Source organism: Leguminivora glycinivorella, chromosome 5, assembly GCF_023078275.1.
Source record: "Leguminivora glycinivorella isolate SPB_JAAS2020 chromosome 5, LegGlyc_1.1, whole genome shotgun sequence".
Classification (NCBI taxonomy): domain Eukaryota; kingdom Metazoa; phylum Arthropoda; class Insecta; order Lepidoptera; family Tortricidae; genus Leguminivora; species Leguminivora glycinivorella.
Window position 1 is genome coordinate 4,284,854 of NC_062975.1, and position 23,087 is coordinate 4,307,940.

At 36.5% G+C, this 23,087-nt stretch overlaps 1 protein-coding gene across 1 annotated transcript in view; it reads left to right on the forward strand.

The window, feature by feature from the left end:
* LOC125226098 (netrin receptor UNC5C-like) overlaps positions 1-23,087 on the forward strand; it is a 162,195-nt gene that overhangs the window by 135,864 nt on the left and 3,244 nt on the right. The window contains 6 exon segments of the mRNA XM_048129957.1: positions 2,265-2,438; positions 3,199-3,249; positions 8,323-8,475; positions 16,515-16,652; positions 22,327-22,471; positions 22,830-22,951. Of these exon segments, the coding sequence (XP_047985914.1) occupies positions 2,265-2,438; positions 3,199-3,249; positions 8,323-8,475; positions 16,515-16,652; positions 22,327-22,471; positions 22,830-22,951 (783 nt within the window).

Sequence of the window (23,087 nt, forward strand, 5' to 3'; positions counted from 1 at the left end):
AAACTAGAAACTGTATAACTGTAATCTTTGTTTTCAATCAATAAAAAAAAAATTAAGGGACTACCTAAATCATGTACAGTCAACAACACAGCTGTGAATACAGCCAAAGTGTCAAAAATATGTATAAACACCTTAATGTACAAGCAATAAAGTTCTGTATACATATTCTTGGCACTTTGACTGTATTCACAACTGTGTTGTTGACTGTACCAAGTCCAATCTGCTTTTATCTTTATCAAAGTTGTTCTAAATTTCTCATACGAATATTTATTAATTAATAATACCACTATTATATTACTAGGAACAATACTGACCCTCCCAATTAGCGAACAACCGCGGTGGTCAACATCGCCTATTTTCAAAACGGGGTTCTAGGAAGGCTGTCGCGGTTAGTTAGCCTACAACGACACGCGAACTCGCGTGTCCCACCAGCATGCAACCGATTTGCGGAAGGAGATACCTGAGAATGCCTAGTTTTTAGGGTTCCGTAACTCAAAAAAGCTACACCCTTAAATGAGAACTTTGTTGCAAAGAAAAACTGTTTTAGGATAGAATCACTTTGTTGCCCGTCCATCAATGTGTGTGTCTAGCCCTTTTCTTGGAAACGTAGAGGTATCGAATTAAAATTAATACCATTATATTATTATTTTGCTCAGGAGCTACATACCCTTCAAGCTATGAAAACTTACAGACATTTTTGTCAGAAGAAATGCATATTTGTACACTCACAAGGATATCAAAATTGATATAAGGTGCATTAGGGTAATTCCGAATGACAGAAATTCGAAAGCTCGGGTAATTTCGAAAGGGGACTCTTGATATCATGGAAATAATTATGATTTTTATGCGACTTTCGAAATTAGACGACTTTCCGAATTACCCTAATGCACCTTAATATTTTACACTGGCCTACGAGTATTTACAACTAAATTTGTTAAATAGTATGTTATTTAGTATACTACACGTACAAACATTCTAAAAAATATTCATTCACTATAAAGTAATGTACTAGGTACATTAATTATTTACAAATAAGTAAAATTTTAATGGAACCCTCTGTCAGCGAGTCCGATTCGCACTTAACCGGTTTTTCGTATTAGAAACGCTTTGGATTTTTTTAGGGAAATCGCCCATTAAAAGGTTTCGCCTCGCATTGATAGAGATTAGATAAAAATAGCTTCCGACTGATTAATGGTTGTAGGGCAAAAAAGGAATCCATCGTGATGATATATTTTGCTGGGAATTAAATTATGTTTCATAGAAAAAATCCCTTAATTTGTTATTCAGATTGAGTAGCTCAACATACATTTGGATTATACTGAGCATTTTAAGCATGCCTGTTGGACAGATTTTACTTTCGGTATATTAAGAAGGCAAAAATGAGTACTGGCTATTGGAATGTGGTAGGTACGCTATTTTGGCTTAATTATCATGAGCATAGTTAACACATCTGGCATACAAAATTACTCATCTTCTGTCCATCAATTCACACATCTACAGACCATGTAAATAGTGATGAATTATCCAAAATGTTAAATTTTAATGAACGCTGTTACAAGCGTTTTAGTATATGAAGGCTAAGGACTGGAACTCACTTCCTGGTAATCTACTCAGTAGTATAACTTAGGGCCAGTTGCATCAGCCATATTTGACAGACATCATCGTCACGCAGCAGACGTCTATGGAACTTCCCAGACAATAAAATCTAAGGGACCTTTAGCGGTGACAGACGGTTTGATGCAACCCGCCCTTAAAGGCTGAACTTTATAAACTCAATAGTGAATTCTTAAACAGCATTGACAATTCAGAACCCACCATCAGATGAAACTGAATTCATTAGTCAAATGATTTATCTACCTACGTCCATTAAAAAAAGGATTTGTAAACCTTTTGCGTCCAACCGTTCTGTGATTTCTTCCGACCGAGTGGTGTCTTGTGCTGTTGCACTTCTGAGAAAAAAAACTATGGTTTGTAAATATGATTAAAGCGCGCAAAATTCAAATTGTCGGATTATTAGGAGCCTGATATAGTGTCTCACTGCTGGGCAAAGGCCTCCCCTCACTCTTTTCCAATCTCGGGAAGATCTTGGGCAGTTTCGGGCTAATTAAAAAAAAGCAATAAAAGTCGTCTCGCTTGAGGCCGGGTAACCACACTGTGGCGATGTTAGCTCACTCGGCATGCGGAAGACGACGGATGTGTCTACATTTGTAAAGTTTACTTGAAATGACTTGACAAAATACTTAGTAAGCATTTATTTTCAACAGTGAACGGCGGCTGGTCCCCCTGGGGTCCGTGGACGCAATGCCGCTGCAACGGCCGTGCGGCCGGCGGCCAGCGAAGGACCCGCAGTTGCACGGAGCCACACCCGTTGAACGGTGGCGCACCCTGCCAGGGTCAGGCCGTGCAGAGGACGCCGGATTGCATATCGTGTCCAAGTGGTAAGATGGCTGAAATATTTATTTATATAAAATTATTAACACTAAGCATACAACTCAACATGTACTTATATACAGATTAGCAAAAAACAGTAAAAAGCGGTAAAAGTGTCGTTCTAACACAGTCATTTTGATTTGGACGGGACGGCATCACCACTACGATATTGAAACTGTTTAATTTCTACACATTTTTGCCAGGCTGTATACCTACTTGTATGGTATGTATTTTCAATACAAAAGTAACCCGGTAGGCGGGATTTATCTATGCTAGCGGTATTTACACAATGTATAGCAATGCTGATGCGTTGTGGGAGAATTTGCCATCAGCTCTTTGGTATGTAGATAACGCAAAAGAGGACAAAGTTGAAAAATACAGCATGAACCCAGAAAAAGATTTCAATGACACAAATGTTTTTGTCTTACCTACAAGAAATACTCCCCAGTAAATATTTTGTCATTCATAATTGCCCTCAATACATTTAGAGACACATAAATAAGCTTGTACCAATACTTTGAACAATATACAGTTACTCATTAATACAGTTATTGTCAAAGTTACCTTAAATTAGTCTTAAGTGCCAACTGTGCCAAGCTTCCACTATTACCGTAAACTTAATTAATGCAGGCTTACGTCACTCCCAGGTAAGCTCAAGCTCAAGGTAAATTAAACTCCAACCTCACTTAGATTAAACTTGTTAGTTGTTACATCACATGAATGCTAACAATTACTAAATTTATTTGTATCTTAATGCTGCCAATGAAGATGGATATATGGATCTGCAAGCGTACGATAGCTCACAACAGTTATTAATCGGTAAGTACCTAACAAACTTAGAGATAAAATTGTCTTCGGTTACCGCGATATTAGTTACTCATGAAATAAAACAATGGAAACGGACTAAATCGCGTATAATGAATTTACAATTCATCCCGACGTTTCGAACACTTTACAGCATTCGTGGTCAACGGCTGGCTTAGGAAAAATTACAATGTGCAAAAGCTACCCACATACAAGAAATATAAACAAACCATGACCATAAATAATATAGATTTTTAAGGTTGGTTCACACACTATTAATAAAGCTAGTTATACAATTTTCAAAAAAATTACCATTAATATGTTAAAAAAAATTAATAAATTAATATACACAAAATTGACAAAAACAAACTGCAAATGTCCAACACCACACAACACAAATGCCTCACAGCCATCGTCGTGCATGTTCCATTATCAGATGTACTACTGGATCCCAAGCCGGTGGTAAAGTAAAGTGATCTTCTCTATTAAAGTTTGGATATTTCTTGATCTCAATGGCCTCGCGCAATATTTTAAAGTCAATCATGCTATAAAGTTTGATAAGATAAGCCTCTGGTTCTGGCTAAGGAGAAGCGGTATATACCCAGAATTAACCCAAGGGTTATACCTCCATTTTCGTTGGTGCAAGTGGCCCTAAGTCAGTAAAACAGTGTTCAAAAACATGCGACCCTGACAATTTAACTTTCCCCTTAGGTATAAGCCCCGTTTAAATTAAAACACCAGTTAAACAAAGCATCGAACAATAAAACAAAACACGTGCCTAAATCCTTTCATTACGCATAACGACCATTTTAGTCATATCTCGGATCTGAACTAAAAAAACCTTTTATGCCTACATAAAGTCGAGTACTTAGTCCGGTCACATCAAAGGCAGGACCTACTTGTGTGCTTGTACCTAATATAGATACTGACAAAGTACCAAAAGTATGTATCCACAATCTTAACGTATAAGCAGTAAAGTCGTGTATACATAATTTTGACACTTTGTTCGCATCTATATTTAATATGAGTCGTTGAATGTACCTACTTCAATCGCAGTTATATGAGGGCGACGAATTTTACCGCGTTTCTGACAAGTTTCATGCGGTAGTGTAGATTGACATGATGTTTTGAACATGTTTGCATGGAGTCTTAGTCATATGAGTCATGGTCTTGATTATTCATGCTTTTATTATTGGAGATGATTAAATGTGTAACGGAAATGTCGAACAGTAAGGATTCAATCAATTGAAAGGACCCTCTATTGGATTCGATTAATAAATAATCTCTTGTCCTTGTTTTTTATAAAATTACATACAAAGCCAAATTAAAATTAGCCATTCAAGAAATAGACCTAGTAAAGATGAATAATAATTGTTTTATTAGTTTTCAAGATGATATATTTATGGCAAGGGCGTTTGAAAACGATTTTGTTGAAAACGAGCCTTCACCGGTACAATTATTACCACTATTGGAAATTTTCTCATATTTTGTTAGACCAAGTAGAAAAAGTCCTATAATGTGATATATATTTGTAAACTACTCGCAAAGCCCTTCAATTTGATACCACAAACGGTATGATCAAGCGCTCGGTTGCGATTTCACTGTTTTTCACACGAAAGCCCTCTTAAAGATAGTGTTCTAGGACAGAAAATTGCCACTTTGCTCCCTCCTAGCTGGGAAGAAAAATCCCCTTTCCGAAACGGTATGTGAAAAAGCATTCGAATACAACTCCGGGTTCATTTGTTTATAAATAAACTTAACCTTGTGTTCCTAATAAAATAGACCAACCGGGTAGACAATAAAAACCAATCAGTAGATGTTAAACTCTAACTCCGGATTATTGTTCAGTTAATTGGTTACACATGTCCGGGCCTTTAGCCAAGAGAACAATCGTTGACAATCTGTGGCGAACGATTCGCGGCTGACTCTGTCGCACAACAGTATCATAAAGAGTACTATATAGCCACTCCCGCTCACCGTTGAAAGTGCCGCCACCCGCTTTCAGTTACCTCACAGTTGCCGCCTGTCAAAAACGCGACCAGTCGATCTGTCTTATCTAACTCATACAAGCGTGATACGCGTCGAGCTTAGACTGTGTGCGGAGGAACGCGCCTCTTTCATATATTTGATCGACATTCGAGCCGATTTTGAGTCTCACGCGTTCGAATTCAGAAAATTGACACTGAAAATAATAAGCAAGTCACCGTTTTCAACCGGTATTTTAGTGACAAAATCCCGTATGCGAGATTCAAAAATCGCCCCCATTGTCCGAGGTGTGCTAATACAGAAGAGCTATAGAGAGAGATAACTACGATTCTCCACGGAGTGTCAAAGATTGTATTTTTGGCTAGAGTCCTCTTTGGCGGTCGCAGCAACAGTTTCAGTCTAACCGTTTTATTAATGCACTTCACTTCAAAGAGTTGAATAATTATTATGAGCTGGAATTTTGTGGAATTTATTTACTCATATGGAACCTTTGTTCTTGTTACAGAAATGTTTCTAGCTTTCCATGCAACATTTTAGTTAATTTAATACATAATGAAGATAATTAAATAAGGAAACTTGGAATGCCAGTATTTTTTGTAATACTTGTGCTAGTTTATACATACATACATACAATCACGCCTGTATCCCATAAAGGGGTAGGCAGAACACATGAAACTACTACAGCGTCAGTGCCACTCTTGGCAAATAAGGGGTTGAAAGAAAACGAAACTGTGACATTGCAGTGACAGGTTGCCAGCCTCTCGCCTACGCCACAATTTAACCCATATCCCATAGTCGCCTTCTACGACACCCACGGGAAGAAAGGGGGTGGTGAAATTCTTAACCCGTCACCACACAGGCTAGTTAGGCTAGTTTATATGTTGTTTTTTTTTATTAGTTGATTAAGTTTTATTGTGCTTAATATTTTGAAAAAGTCACATCAAAACTGTAAAATAGGTACTCCCACCTACATGTTATTATCAAATCAACTTGTATATCTTCAAAAAAGAAACCCAATATCAGTATTATTGTCACCTGGCAAGTAATTCGTGTCAAAACACGTGAAAGATATGCAAATACGGGCTTCCTAAACGAGAAAATACTGGATTACATACGAGCGAATTTGTAACACACTCTCATATATGAGCCGGCCCAGATGCGATTCGCAGATATTAAGGCGCCATTACAATTTTTCATACGTTTTTATCCTCGCACATCTGCCTCATTGTTTTAAATTTCCTCTCTGAAAGCGTATGATGATATTACATTATTTATTTTACCAGTTTTATCTCGAAACGTCTCCAAACGACTACCAACAAAACGCGTTCTTAAAATTCGTATGGACCCGTCACTGGGATGCAATTACATACAATTTATTAACTTACTTCGAGCCATAAAAAGTTGTTAAAGTAAAAAATACGTTTTACAAAATGTGAAAGTCCTTCGCGTTGTTCCTCTAACGAACCTCGACTGATTTATGTGTGTGCGCATTAATTAATAAGAAATGTTACACACTGTTGTAGTTTAATATGCGTATGGTCCCACCCACACACGCGGGGAGTGAGTAATTGGTGGAGGAAGTCATGAGACTTAGCGGATAAATGATGCCAGGTATTTTAGGGAACTATTTTTGAAGTTAGTTACTTTCGACATATACGTCCGGTCTGATATTCAGATGTTTATGTCGAATAGTTTAAAGTTCAGTAAAAAAATATAGCTTTTTTGTAACGAAGTTTTGTCATCAATGAAATATAGTGGGTATTTGAAAACTGTACATAGTAGTGCGATAAGAATTTCGTACCAAACGTACGAACGTGTCCTGCTGTTTCAGTTAGTCTCAGTACAACACGTACTGCCACTCTCTGAACTAGCATGACAAAAATACGAACGTTTCCGAAAAATACGAACGATAAGCTTTTCGCACAACATCTGTACATTTTATCTAATGAAGCGTTGTTCAAACTTTCTGGTAATCAAATAATACTTTTCTTATTTTAAATAACAAAATAGCTACATCCTGTGATTTACACACTGAACGATACAACTTAATTCATTTTTATTTTTTTACCAAATTGTAAATTTACGTAAAGCAAAATAAATAATAAAACCGGTACCTATATCAACAATTAAAAATGCAAACAATGATTTAACCATTTACAAACATTAGTATAGTAGTTATGTCTATATCAAGTAGGCATTTGTTTCAATTGTTGGTAAAAGCATCCTCATGCCACCCACGAAAACCGACTGGCTAATCCCTAAAATGTTTAGACCAAACACTAACCCAGCGCTATTATTTCTTTAAAAAAAATAAACCAGTGATTTATGCCCGACTCGTATGTAAGGGCAGTTACGGCGCGCTGATGTATTTTAATTTCAATTTATAGAGTCGATTGGCCGTGGGTATACGCTCTGAATTATTAGATATCCTATTAATAACGGCAAACGATGCGGTAATTGCTGCAGTGCTGCCAAAATCATTTTCAATCTTACTTATTTAATCTTTAGATTGAAATCGGAGTAGAATTTAAATTTGTTAAGCTTGTGACTACTTTGAGATCAAATCTAAAATATTTGCCTTTATGTGTTTCACGTCGGTAAAACGTAGGCGATTGTTTATGGGTGATAGGTTTGTGACGGTGAGTAGTAGATTTCATAAAAGATAATTAGTTACTTCTGCGATTTCCGGCTCTGACATGACACGTTGAATAAATTATACAGTAAAAGGAGTGTCTTTTTAAAAAGACTTACAAAATGAAGACCTACGTCAAAAGACACTTCACAAATCAAATAAAGAGAATACAGCAATTGGCAATCTGAAGAAACACTACTTATTACGAAAGCAAATGTATTTAATGCAGTCCAGAAGGTAAAAAAAATCGTGATCGTGATAAGCGCTAATAACCGTTTAAATATCCGTACTCTTTGCAGTAGACCCTAGGAAAGCCTCGGCAGTAGTTTTTGAGAAAAATACGGAAAAGTGGCCCGACAGCTGGCCGGTTTTTAACCGTTATTCAAAGCTTAACCGTTATTCATATAATATTGTGGTGTGTAGAAAATGAGTCACCAATATCCATTGCTAATTTGTGATATTTTCCACAGCGGGTCGCTGGGGCCCTTGGTCGGAGTGGTCGGTCTGCGGTACCGACTGCCAGCAGACGCGCCGCCGAGCTTGCGTCGGAGACACGCCGTGTCTGAACAGCGCTCACATACAGCACGCCGACTGTGTTGGTGACTACTGCGGAGTCCATGAGAGTGAGTAGTAGCTGTGTTTTTTTTGTAATACCTAGCTAAGAATTTCTTTTTTTTTGCCATTTATTTTATTTTAATTTTTTTAGGGAATTTTAGTTCAATTGTACTCATAATCACGATGAGCTTCAATCTCACTGGGAGACAAGAAGTGTCCTATAATTTCCATACATTTTTGTTACTTTCCTCTTTTGTAACGCCTCACAAAAAATCGTATAGGATAATTTTTTTAACTACAGTGAAACCTGGATAAGTGAGACTTCAAGGGACGACAAAATTTATCTCACTAAAAGAGGTATTCCACTTATTGAAGGTAGAGTTAGATAGGAATAATCAAATGTTTTCTCATTTACAGTCTTTCACTAATAGAGGTAGGGGATATGTCAGTTATAGAGGTGATAAATAGTTTGCATATAGTAGTTCAATTATTTGTTGCATACTATAAAAGAAAAGTAAATAAACCTTGTATTTTAATTTAAATATAAGACTCAAGTATAAGACGTCATTGTGTCTTAGAAATTTTATAGGTATATTATGAAAGTATTTTTTTTATAATTTTTATATTTATCATCGAATTTTAAATATACAAGAAAACTCTTAAATCACCTCAGGATCAATGGCCTAATTTAAAGATAGGCCATTATTAAAAGTATGGAAATAGATTTCCAATAAAGTCCAAGTTACAGAGGTTAGATTTGTATCTCAGATGTAAATTCCTATAAAATTCTTAACAAACAATTAATTTAATATACATTTCAAATATAGTCTCAGTAACAGAGGTAAAATAACATTCTGTCTCACTAATAGAGGGAAATGTGACTATAAAATCAGAGGCTGATCTCAGTTACAGAGGTCTGTTTTGTCTCACTAATAGAGGTAAATCGGTGCGAAAGTGTCGGGACCGCAGCTTGGGTCCCAACTAAAGAGGTTTCTCACTTATCCAGGTCCCACTTAACCAGGTTTCACTGTACTAGGATTGAAAAAGCTAGTGATTCTGGGTAGAAATAGCACAATTTTTTTCAAAAATATCACATTTCATAAAAGTGGCAAAAAAAGAAATGCTCTCGGCTACTGTCCGCGTGGCAAAGAGTAGTAGGGTATGGAAGAAGAAGTTAGATCATAATTTACAAACTATCTATGCCCTTGTAGTATGCGTGCAATTTGCAGTCTATATAATAAATTACTTCCATATAATAAAATAAATACACACAATGTTGCACCTTAATAAAATCGTAACATATTCTGTTTGTAAAAGCATAAATAATGTAAACATTCAACACACCTGTCACATTAAGAGGAAGAAGGCCATAAGAAAAGCAATTTAAATCATAACGATAAAGGATGACATCTTAAAAGGGCGAAATATAAAAAAAGTGTACAGTAATTTATTATACTGAAGAAAATAAATATAAATCAACCGCGAAATCATATAAAAATACCAACACTATATAATTAAAAAGCTGAACATTTTTATGTCACAGACATATAAACAAAACATTTATAAATAATGGGGGGACAACTGCCAAAATATTTTATCTTCGCATTAAGACAAAAAATGACACGCGGTGGTTAAGAATTACAACTTTTACGATTTCGTATGTCAGGACATTACGAAACTATTCCACAAGGGGCACCTTAATTAAACCATTTCTATGAAATGCGCCAGAGTTCCAACCAGATGCCATGCAACTAAAAATATACTTCCTTTTCCGCGCTAGATCATAACTATGAAATGTTACACGGACTGCTCGCTTTATAACAGGCTATCGGTTCTACCTGTAACCTACCAGTTTAAGATGACCTGCCCACCCTTCTTCCGATTCAAACGATCTTATATTCTTAGCCTCAGGTATAAAGAGAAGAACGGACCTACGTAATTTGGCCGCGTAAAAAGATTCGAGAGATACTAAAATCGGGTAGCCATGACCATCTGGGTCGTATCATATCGGCTAAATATAGACGAGGGACTAAAATTTTATGGTGGTCTTACGGAATGTTGACTTACCATTTCGAGTCTTAAAGGTTGTTCTTTAGCGTAATGGCTTTGTTATTGCTTTCCAAATTTTCAGTGAGCACTTTGGTGATTATTCTGTTATGTTTATTTTCTTTATCGAGCCATTCGTGTAAAATATTGTGTACTATAGGTATTTATTAATAACTGGCCGGAAGAAACGGAAAATAGGGAGTCATGGAGAGCCAGAGGAGAGGACATACATAGGCTACGTAAAATAAGTTTTTTTTGCAAAAAAATCATTTTTGGCACAAGCTTTTATCGCCGACTGTACCTTTCTTTCAACAGTCATCTACTGCTCTCCGAGACGTTTCTAAAAAACTCTTACTCGATGGGGATACGATGGGGATACGACGTTTCATAGTTCCTATGACCACCTTTCAGCTTCATCATCAGATCAGCTCCATGATACCATAATATTGCATTGTCACGTGATTTACATATGTGTGCAAAATTTCAGCTCAATCGGAATCCGGTCAAATTTAGCTTCTACGTTTTGACGCACACTAACATACTAACAAAAATGTGAGAAGTGAATTACTTCGTGTTGATATATCCTAAAATCTAAATTAAAATGCTATTAGTATCGGGTACGTATTTCACTATATTTATCCAATAAATTAGTAAATAAGCTAAACCAAAATATTATTAAAATTACCGGTGAAAAAGGATGACTTTGATTTTGTTGCTGTCAACCAATAATCGAGGAAAAGATTAAAACACATTTGAAGGCATTACCGTAATTGCGAAAGCTGCAGTTCCCCCTACAATCGCGATCCAATACCCAAATGGAAAATGATCAATCCTTATTTTGTTTATAATAGCAATAAATCATTTTCGTGGTCCCCGTTGACTCGATTTCAATTTCCTATGTCTGTTTATCGAGCATTTGATAAATAGCCCGAGGCGGCAGTTGTTTGGTTTGCTCAACAATTTCTTTCTCGTACCACGTTCGGTTTCACGCTAAATAAATCTGCAATCTCTGACATATTTGCTTATAAATTGGCCTCTGTTATCTCTTGTTTTAGATTGATTATTATTTATTGGGATCATCGCTCAGGGAATTGCGTCAAGGGCTGATGTTTCGCGAATTTCGGGTGTGCGCGAGAGATTGGTGGTGATAGAATAGAACATTATTCAACACAAATAGATGTCCTATTTTATCGAGCGAATGTCAATTTGAGTTCAGTATGCTTATCGCGCGTTTAAATGAGGTCGATTTGCGCGAACTTGCGATAGTCAATAGGCACGTCATATTAGGACGACCTCTTACGCGAGGTTCATTTTTACTTCTTATTTTCATTGCAAATATTTAGCGTGGCACATGTGAAAAATGCCGTTGTGGCAATATTGCATATCGCTGCCATTCAAATTGATAAAATATGTGCCAGATTGAATTTCAATCGTCAAAATACGGCAATAAAAAAGTCTCAATTCATCAAGGAAAATAACAGTAATCTGTCATTTATGATAGTGCCGCGGTGTTCCACTACAGTAAAAATAAAAGTTGCTGCTACAGTAAAAATCCTAATGTAACCTTTTAATATCCTTCGACTGCATTTTTACGATAACTACAAGAGGACTCATAAAATTCCACCACTAAACGTATGCGGGCCAAGCTCCTTAAGTAAACATTCTTAAGGCACACGTAATTTCCCGATCACAAAACGGAGCACGTACCTTACCGGCCTGAAAATTCCTTAACCATCAAACCCAAAACCATTACTTAGAACTGATTCAAGCCGGGAATGTGGACCATCAGCAAATTACCCACATGAAAGGTGAGACTTGAATGCGGGGAACGGCAGTACCATTCATTCGTACCGCCGCTACTTCATTAGCCTAATTGCCGGCGTATAAAGGGGAAATGGTTGAATTTTATAGCAGCTTTTCATCTTTTGTTGCCTAAACATTGGAGTGTTAATTCAGCTAAGGCGGCGGACGGAGTGTTGAAGTGTCTGTTAAGGAAATAGGGTTAGTTTGTTTTCGTACGTCTTTGAGTATATATAATGGAATGCTTATATTGAAGAGAGAATGGGTATTTGGCTTGAAGTCTGATTTATTTTAACATTGACAGCTACGACAGTGATAGATAAAATAAACTAATCTTAGATAAAAGGGCAACTTTGAAATACAAGTGCGGAAAAAGTAGTTCGAACCGAGCGGCGATAAATTAAAACACGACTGATGGGAGTGTTTTAAATTTCCTTTTCTCAGTTCAGTTCAGTTTGACAACAGTTTGGAAAACCTGCGGTTATGGCTTTGATAATTATTATTTTTTCACTTTCTGATGACTGACCAGTTAATGCTGTAACTATCACTAGGTAGCTGCGTATTAAAAAATATAATTCCAAAAACAATCAATTTATGAAATGAATAACACCTGCAGTAACTTTATCTTATGTAACTAAATGCCTTTAACAATTAACATTCGGTCCTCACAAAACGATAATAAATTCGAACAAAGGGAATAAACATAAGAGTTATTGCTAATTTAGATCCATTGCTGATACGGAGATAATTGACGTACATGGCCCGGCCGTATCTAGGGCACACTTACAGGCCGATTCTAACTGACCCTGGTATCATTACAACAGCTAAAGAATATCATTCTAATATCGTGCGTTACACTTGCGCTTTCCCGTAGTTGTATTAGCGCGAACGAGACGAAAAATGACTGAATGACATCTTTCGCATATCGTTCTGATGTCGGTGTTCGTTTGAATTGGCTTGCTAGTTAAGCTTCGGTTACAGTCGTATCTTGCTGTAATAGAAGAAAGATTAATTGAACTGAATTTATGAAAGCTTTTGAAACGCTACACTGCGTATTATATCATTAATATTACTTGAATGTTTAAAGGAAAGCGTACAATTCAGTTGATTACGGTCGTTCATAGTTCATTAATTATTTTGTTCCAACAATTATTAGGTACTGCTTTTTTTGTTTAAGTTACAAAACAACTGATTTAAATTTTATCAATGGAGTTAATAATTTATTTGATAAAATTACATTAAATTATTTTAGCAATGATTGGTAAGTACTTCTCGCTGTGGCGCGAGCGTAATCTGTTATCAATCAATTTGAAACATAAACAACTCCCAAGTCCCATAAGGTTTAATGCCAACCAAAGTTTGAAACACGATAAATCATCTGCTACCTCATTGCGGACGTCAGTCCCTAAACCGCGTAAAACGTTGCGGAATTAATTTACGATTCGTTCAGACGCTTATCGGATTAACGTCGGAATTTGTACGCAGTGTAAACATTTGTCAGTGCCAGCCGTACATTCGGAGCTGCAGTGAGATTGCAGATACAAAGTCCAATCGAAATTTACAAACCCTTGTCGCTTTGCCCATAACGCGGCAGGAGGCCTTGCAGAATTAAATGCGTTGACGAAAACAGTAACGTGAACGCACCTAAAGTTCCAAGCAGTAAAGGTGAGAGCTGTTTGGTGCGTTTGCAAGGGGCGTTTGGATGCAAGTCGAGCTCGCCCGCTGCGTTCTCTCGACGAGATCACAACAAATCATTCACGGGGCCCACCTCCGGTAATGATAGCTACATGCTACACGCACATATTGGTTTTGGTATGATCGATACAAGAATCTGACTTTCGTCGCGGGCATTCATGTGGAAAAATAATGAACTTACATGACATGTTGATGTAATGACACGATGTTTTGATCTGAGGCTGCTGACGTGACGAGACAGAAATAAAACATGAGATTGAAGCACATTGAAGCCTGCTGCGATTCAGAAAATGTTTGATATTCTGGTCCTTTCGATTTGTACGTAATATTTCACTTCCTCATTATAAAGCATATACCATCTATCTATTGTAGTAAAACTTATTGCACCATTTTTTGTTCACATTCAGCTATATTCACAATGTGGTTTAGATTGATTGTTTTTACCCTCGAACACGAAATGCGAAAACCCTAAAATTGCCGTAACATAATTGGCTATTTCAGCCCTATCACCCTTCCACATAAAAAATAATCAACTTATCACCTTTTTAACATCAAATAGCATTTTAAAATTGTTCAAATTATAACGAACTGCAAACGCCCTACGCAGCCAGGTGCAAAAAGTTCCCCTTTGCAACTTCGCTTAGTTTGTTCTTTATGTAACCAGTCAAGTGGTACCTTTCAAAGGCTTTGAATTACAGTCTGTTGGAAGTTGTCTGCGCGGAGTTGAATAGTTGCGCAGTTTTGATATGTTTCTGTTCGAGAATGCGGAGAAAAGAATACTGTTGAACACCGTTTTCCTTTTAAAACTCATTCTCAGTGATGTTACATGAATATTAGGCACGTAGTAAAGAAGTTGACGTTGCCATTATACGTAGGAAATCTGAACTCTGATACTTACCATTTTCTGAAATCCGAATTGTCTGTTTAAAATACATAGGGTATTTCATATTTTTAGCATAAAAAACAAGCCACGTTGCAAAACTGAAAATGCAAAAGTTCAATACACCCAAGAAAATACACCCATACGATCAATATGAAAAGGCAAAGAACTATGCTCATAAAATTAGCAAGTGGCTATAAAAAGCAACTATGTGGAACACACCGCCACCTCGTTTTTAATTACTCGGGCTACATTCGAGATCGTTATCGAGTTATCGAGCGATGGCTTTATTCTGGCTTCCTTGTATTTACACTCCAAGCTTTAAGCACCCTTTTTTCTTTCACCGTAGAACATAAAACCGGTTGTTAAACAGGCGGGGATATAAGATCTTTTGAAATTAAGTCATCGTATCGCGGCAATGTTGGAGATAATTCTTTAGGGTAAAAGTTTAAAATTCATTTTTATCGGGGATCTTCAAAAAGTATTTATTTGGCCTTATTTCCGAAAGCGTGAGCTTCATTTTTTTCCTTTTATAATTGAGGATAACTGTTCTAAATAAAACAGTAATGATAATTTAGTTTGTTAGTAACCATTTGACGCTTCTATCAACTGTCTCTCCCACGTGTCCAAAAAACACTTTATAAAAAGCATCCCTCCGTTTTAAAAGACTGGTCCTTTCACGGCAGCAAATTACACAAAAAATACTCGTTAAAACGAACTGCCGAGAGCCCAATCGTAAACTTGGAGACGCGATGACATAAATAATATTAAGGCATGCTGCCAGAAACTTGTACGGTTCCATTCCGTCGCTTGAGAACAAATTTACATCCACAAACACGAAAATTATCTTTCCTTCCACGTCGTCAAATTTTATATCGACGCTCCGAAACTTTACGCGCATTTTTATATTTGTTAAACTACTATCAAGGCGACTGTGGTTAATTTTATAGTTTCAAGAAATGTTTATATTCCTTTTTTAAATCATCAACATCATGGTTCCCTCACTTAATAAAAGTTTGCGAGACAGAAAATGGGAGCTAAAACTTACTTTGTAATTTATTACGCTTTGTTTGGATGTTGAAAGCGTCTTCAAATGGCCGAGTGAAACGTCGGTGGTTGTGAAATGAGCTGTAAATCAAAACGCGGGAATAGGATAAAGGCTAATGTTTGAGTGAGTCGTGGCAACAATAATATTGAGTTGTTTACATCATTAACTGAATGCTGCCGGTCTATTTAGACGTCTACTTAGAAATCTGTTTTCAGAAGTTTCTCATTGGAAAATGATTTTATTCATTCAGCTGTCATTTCGCCTCGAAGTACCCCGAAGTAGTCTTAGATAAAATCTCCAAACACTTTCGATAAGCATTAAAAGTATTCGTATTTTTGTAAATTATATGAAAACTGCTGCAGCTGATAGTGTTCGTTCCATCCATAACAAGGATGCGGTATGTTTGAGTCGGCAACATGATCAGACGGCATCAGAAATTTGAAACGAAATGGTGAAGCTGTTTATTTCTAGGCTTTTTCCTTGATTCAACACTATAGGTTTTATTTTTTACTTGAAGAAAATAATCAGCCAGGCCGCTCGCATATTTTCCTCCCACATAGCACAAAAAAGATTAAAAAGAGCGAAGCCGCTCCGTTCCGCAAATTCTTGACACCCCCTAATCTCCCGTTTGCCCCCAGTTGCGGCGCACAACGACGTGCCTCTGTACATCGGCATTGCAGTGGCCGTGGTCGTGTTCCTGGCCGGCGCCGCTGTCGTCTACAAACTGCTGCAGAAGAAAACGAGGGACCATTCGCTGTACACTATGACTAGGACAGGTGAGGATTTATATTACTTATAAGTATCTGGTAGATCTTTTTGAAAAAGATCCTCGGAAATGGATCGAAACATGTCGAGCGTTATTTCGACTTGATTAAAAACGTGAGTAACCCGCTTAAAATATTATAATTATGTTTGAGTCTCTAGGGTAAACGCAGCTATTAACGCTCCATCGAAAATCGGAAGGTATTACCGATCTAATAAGTAATTCGGCATTTATCCGTTGCCACTAGTAACGTGAGGGTAGGTAGGTTATTTTCTAAAAGCGTTTATTTCTTGAGTATAGGGTAGTGTTACATTAGTTTGAGTGGTAGTTCGAGAAATCATAATAATACGTCAATCAAGTCGTGGGTACCGAAGAAGAAGGACATTCCATACTGGCGCTTGCACTTTCAAGTAAGGATTTGACTTATCTGGCTAAGACGTTTATGTTAACAATTGACTATTTTACATTTACTTTTGTTGTTAATTATATTCAGTCATTTATAAATTATAGATTGGTTATCACGATTTGTTAAAAAACATCCATTAACATACATAAAACATGAAATTAAATTTGGGCGGTGATAGCTTCATCAGTTTTAGTAGTAGCAGCTATCAACGACCCATAGGTCGGTAATGACTATAACGTCATGTTAAGTTTTTTCTTTCTTTTACAATATTATTCTTTAGAAACATAAGTATGTTTATAGATTATTTGAGACCCAAATAATAGTTTTTTTCAAAAAGCTATTAACGACATACACATTTGTACTTAGTTTTCTTCTTTTGACGTTGTAAAGTTTACTAAAATAACAATATTTTTGGAAAACGGATATTGTGTAAGACATTGTTTGTGAAGGAGTTTTACCCATAAAAACTGATTTTATGTCAAAAATTTTGAATATCACGTAATAACAAAGTGTTTAGTAGCCACAACAATAATAAAATAACAATAATAATGTTGTTTAATATGGGTCGGTCATACATTTTACGTTAGTGCTTACATATTCTTTCAACGACTCATAGAAATCGCTATTACAAACCATGAGAAGGTATGACCGATCGTTCCTAAATAAGTAGGTTATAATATTAAGGATATTATTAAAGCCATACAATTATTACAAACATACAAGTTTTAACAAAAATGTGGCTTTGGTACCAAGAAGAGTTGCCTAATACAGCCTCTTGGGTTGTGCCTCTCTTGCAGCACTGTAGGAAAAAATATCACGACAAAAGTTAAATTTGTTTTACAAGGGGGCAAATTTGTTGTTTAACCGCACGTACAAATATGATACCTACTATCTAATAATGATACTCGAGCAAGCTAAAGACTTCAATATTGATCCATGAGCGTAGCGAGTGGTTCAGAATGTAGCATCTGAGGGTTGCGAGGGTTTCAAGATACGAAGGTTAAACAAACTTTTAAAATTTTTAAAGTAACACAATATATAATTGTTTTGATTTGTGATTTCATTTTGTTTTATTTCTTAGTGGGCATGATAGACGTGAAAAATGTTATATGAATAGGTACAAAAGTAGGTAGGAATAGGTACAATAGAAATGAATCTTCGATGACAATGCTGAACATGTTTTTAATAAATTACCCGTTACCTGTGGACTATGCCACTATACTAGGTGTTGCTGTACTGTGTACTCGCTGGGCGTTCAGGTAATTACTCATACTTATAACACAATCGGTAATAGCTGCTTAAAAATCGTTGATAGCTTCATATGCATTTTTATGGGTCGCTAATGGTAGCAATCGACTCAGTAATTTAAAAATAGATTTTTAATATCATAATGTTTAATTTGAGTACAAGTAACACAATATTTACCTTTTTTAATTATCATAGTATCACATATAATAGGAAAATAAAATGTTTGAACAACGTGTATACTTAATAATTAGACCCGATTGTAAAATTGCCTTAAGGGGGCGTTAATAGCTGCGTTTACCCTAAAGTGCAAACAGGTCGCAGGTTTGAGTCCTGCCGGAGGTGCGAATTTTTCCGTTTTTTCTTTAATTGAAAAATATATATTTAGAAAAGTTATTTCGGATGTCAGAAACTTTTGATGCGCTGTTCCATCCACTACACTATTGATACTGACTGTAAAAGTCTCACGAAGCGCAGGTTTAAAAAGGCATAAAATGTTATGTGGAACTTACACCTTTTTACAACTGAGCGACGTGAGACTTTACCTACATAAATACACAGAGGTACTACCTTAGAACCTTTTAGAAGGCAAATAAAGCAAGGCGTCAATAAGACAGGGTTCTTAGAGTGGCTTAGAATTCAAATTGTAACAGTATCCCTTTTCACTAGACGTATTATTCTTATTTATACTTGTCTATAATTCTGTCAGTGCTGAAATGTGGTCCAGTTGAAACGGTGGTGTAACACATAAAATATGGAAATTTTATGCTAGTTGCTAATTGCTACCATTGTTCAGGTTATTTATACATAGTACCTAGTAACAACGGAAGACAAAAGTGATAGAACACATTAGAACCATTAATTGGCAATCGGTTTACCAACAATAACGTCCCAATACATTAGTTTAAAATGACACAATACTATATCCAACTAATCTAGATGGTGACGATACTGATGAAGCATAGGCTGAATCAAGTTCGCAATGAGTACTTCAATAATGTTCCTGTACCTTCATTTCATACATACATTTTTCATTGGTCGTTTTGGCCAATGATGCAGATTGCGGGTTACGCAATGTGGCTGTGTGCCGTGTGTTTTTCATTGGTCATTTTGGCCAATGATGCAGATTGCGGGTTACGCAATGTGGCTGTGTGCCGTGTGTTTTTCATTGGTCGTTTTGGCCAATGATGCAGATTGCGGGTTACGCAATGTGGCTGTGTGCCGTGTGTTTTTCATTGGTCGTTTTGGCCAATGATGCAGATTGCGGGTTACGCAATGTGGCTGTGTGCCGTGTGTTTTTCATTGGTCGTTTTGGCCAATGATGCAGATTGCGGGTTACGCAATATGGCTGTGTGCCGTGTGTTTTTCATTGGTCGTTTTGGCCAATGATGCAGATTGCGGGTTACGCAATAAGGGCTGTGTGCCGTTTGATTTTCATTGGTCGTTTTGGCCAATGATGCAGATTGCGGGTTACGCAATAAGGGCTGTGTGCCGTTTGATTTTCATTGGTCGTTTTGGCCAATGATGCAGATTGCGGGTTACGCAATAAGGGCTGTGTGCCGTTTGATTTTCATTGGTGGTTTTAGCCAATGATGCTGATTGCGGGTTACGCAATTAGGGCATTGTTTCATTTTCATTACTCATTTAAAAATGGTTATTGCGAACTTGTTTTGGCTTTTGCATGTATGATTGTGGTCAGGATAACCGAGTGGATGTTTGCTCCTGTACCTAAAGTGTTTACTTGTGCGGTCCTGATCGTATTCTCCACACGCGGACGTGTGGAAGGTCAGAATGGCCGTGTCGCAGCATGACGGCTGCGGATGTTGGAATGTCAAGATATAGTCTATGGAAATAGTCTATGCTTGAGTGTGTTTGACTGCGATACTGTGTCTGTTATTTATATGACCCGAACAGCTTAAATGGATTAGTTCCTGGCTGGTTAAGATGACATTAAGGAAAGCGGTGGTGAGTTGGCATCCTGAGAGGAACCGTCAGTTAGATTTGAATTGGAAAGTATCGCGGTCAACTGCACTGCATTCTTTATTTTAGTATATTTCTTTACTGAGGCTCTAATATGAGCCTCCAACATATACATACATACATACATACAACATACATACAATCACGCCTGTATCCCATAAAGGGGTAGGCAGAACACATGAAACTACTAAAGCTTCAGTGCCACTCTTGGCAAATATTTAAGGGGTTGAAAGAAAACGAAACTGTGACATTGCAGTGACAGGTTGCCAGCCTCTCGCCTACGCCACAATTTAACCCATATCCCAGGTTATCCAGGTTATTTATACATACAAATTATTGCAGTCTTAAATCGTGGGTAGCCATTCGGAGCTTAAGTACTAACTTTATAATTTAAAATTCTTTAATTATTTTACAATAGATAAAATTTCAATAAAAAGCATTCGCGCTCTGGAGTAAGGTTCTAAGTACGTGAGACCGTGAGTACCTACCTACCTACCTACGATTCAAGTTGAAATATATATATTTTTATGTGTATATACCTGTTTTTAGGGTTCCGTAGTCAACTAGGAACCTTATAGTTTATGTCTGTCTGTCCTACCGTACCGGATAACGTAATTCAAAATGAAATTAATGTTATTAATCACGCCAACAAAGTGTAAAATAAAATGTTTTGTTATACACCTGTTTTTATTGAATTCCGTTAACTTTAAGGGAAGATTCTTTACTTACAATACAATCAATTTCTCTAAGAATCTATCCTCTTAAATCTTACGGTTATCGAATTATTAAAAAAAAATTACTGAACACGTGTGTGACATCCCTTACTACTTTCTAATGTTATTTGTTTTGACAAGTGCAAACACTTGACAATGACTTTAATGTTATGATTAAGGTTCTCTCACACTAATTAATCCATTTATTATGTATGGAAACGAAAAAAAAAATTCAAATTTAACAAAAAGCGACATATACAGGTTGGTTCCTGATGATGAACCTAACTGCGTGTTGAATTTAACGGAAAACAAAAAAAACGGTGTATATCTACCAGCATTAATTACAAAACCCTTAATTTATTTAAACGGATCAAGAACTTCGATACGTTTTTCGTTGCAGTATTGGGTCGACCGACTGAATTCATTGTACTTAATTAACAATTCATTGATATTGCGTGCAAGTTCTTGAACAGTCTAAATGGGCTTTTACATATTTGATTATGCATAAGCCAACAAACCCATGTGAACCGATACTTTTTCATCCGATTTCAATACTTTATTAGCGTCTTTCAGAATATAAGCAGCTCAAGTTAGAGGGGGGGGACGCACTTTTTTTCTTTTAGGAGCGATTATTTATACAATATAAAACAGCTTTCTAGTGCTTATATGGCGAAACTATAAGGGTTCCTAGTTTTAATACCGCACAACATCATTATTGACTGCAGTCTACTTAATAATGAATCAATTTACAAATAAGTCTTCGTCGCCAGTTTACTTTTTGGACTTTACTGTGTTCTATTTTTAAATCATCATAAATAAGCGACCGCGCTTATGCACTCATGAATAGCATTCTTTATTAGTATCGGATTCGTGAGCAAAAAAACATGAACGGAATATTGAATGCCTATAAATATTTACCTCGGGCGGTTATGGCATTAAATGTTCATTGCACAAAGTCATGGTGAGAAGTGGAGACGCATAAAAATAGGTTTTTAATACCTTAGGTTGAAAAGTGAGTAACGTGCCGAATCCAATTATTAAAAATACGATATGGATCGGATATCGGAGTATCATAAAATTCATAAATTACGTTTTTGTTTGAAGAAAAGTCAATTTTGACACTAATACATCGGTATAATATCGCATTGACCTCTTACTAACATCTTAAAAGCTTTGTTTGAATACGGCAGTAAGGAGTTACCTATAACTCCTTGAATTGATTGAATACATAGTAATTTTGTACTTTTTCAAAGGGCTTATTATTGTATCGATTCCACAAATAAATACATAAGTGAAAAGCATTCTTACCTACCAATTGCGCTAACAAAACAATTTTTCAACAGATTTCCAACCAGAAATGTACCCGACTGTAGAGAAGCAGTCCCTATCCCTGGCTCCAGATCTGATGCAGCATAGACCACCCAGATACGAACACCCTCAGGACACCAGGGCCGAACATCATTACGATGTCCCACACCTAACTAACAGGTAAACTTTAGTTTTAATTAAACTTGGAACTGTTTTTCTCCAGCCATTATGTTTTAAGTCTTGGCGAACTTTCAGCTTTAACTTTCAACTTTGTGAGTTGAGAAAGTGTATTGAACTTTGAAAATAGAAGACTTCAAAATTTTTCTTAGGTACCGTGATGTTCAAAATTGCATGGACATATTACGATTGGATGTAATTCACTAAATGGCCATGTACTTATAGGTATCTCAATTTACATAAAAAATAAAGACATTGATTTTTTCCAGGACCTAGAACTAAACTATAATACATATTTATATTATTTTTGAATAATAAAAGAACTAGTTTTACTTGTTCTAACTAGTTGTACCTTCTACAGCTACGCTTCGCCAGTGGACCACCAGATAACGCCGTGTGCGTCGTCCAAAGGCCAGAGCGAAGACTATGACAGCAAACCCTACAGCGAGTCAGAGCATTCCGTTTCCAGTTGTTTTACAAGCTGTAAGTATTCACCAAAACGCACATTATCATCTAAACTTAAAAAAAACAGGGATATATAGGTACTGCTCTGTCAAACTATTTGGGATACAAGTTACCGAATAACTCGAATCTGTTCAACAACAACAACATACAATCA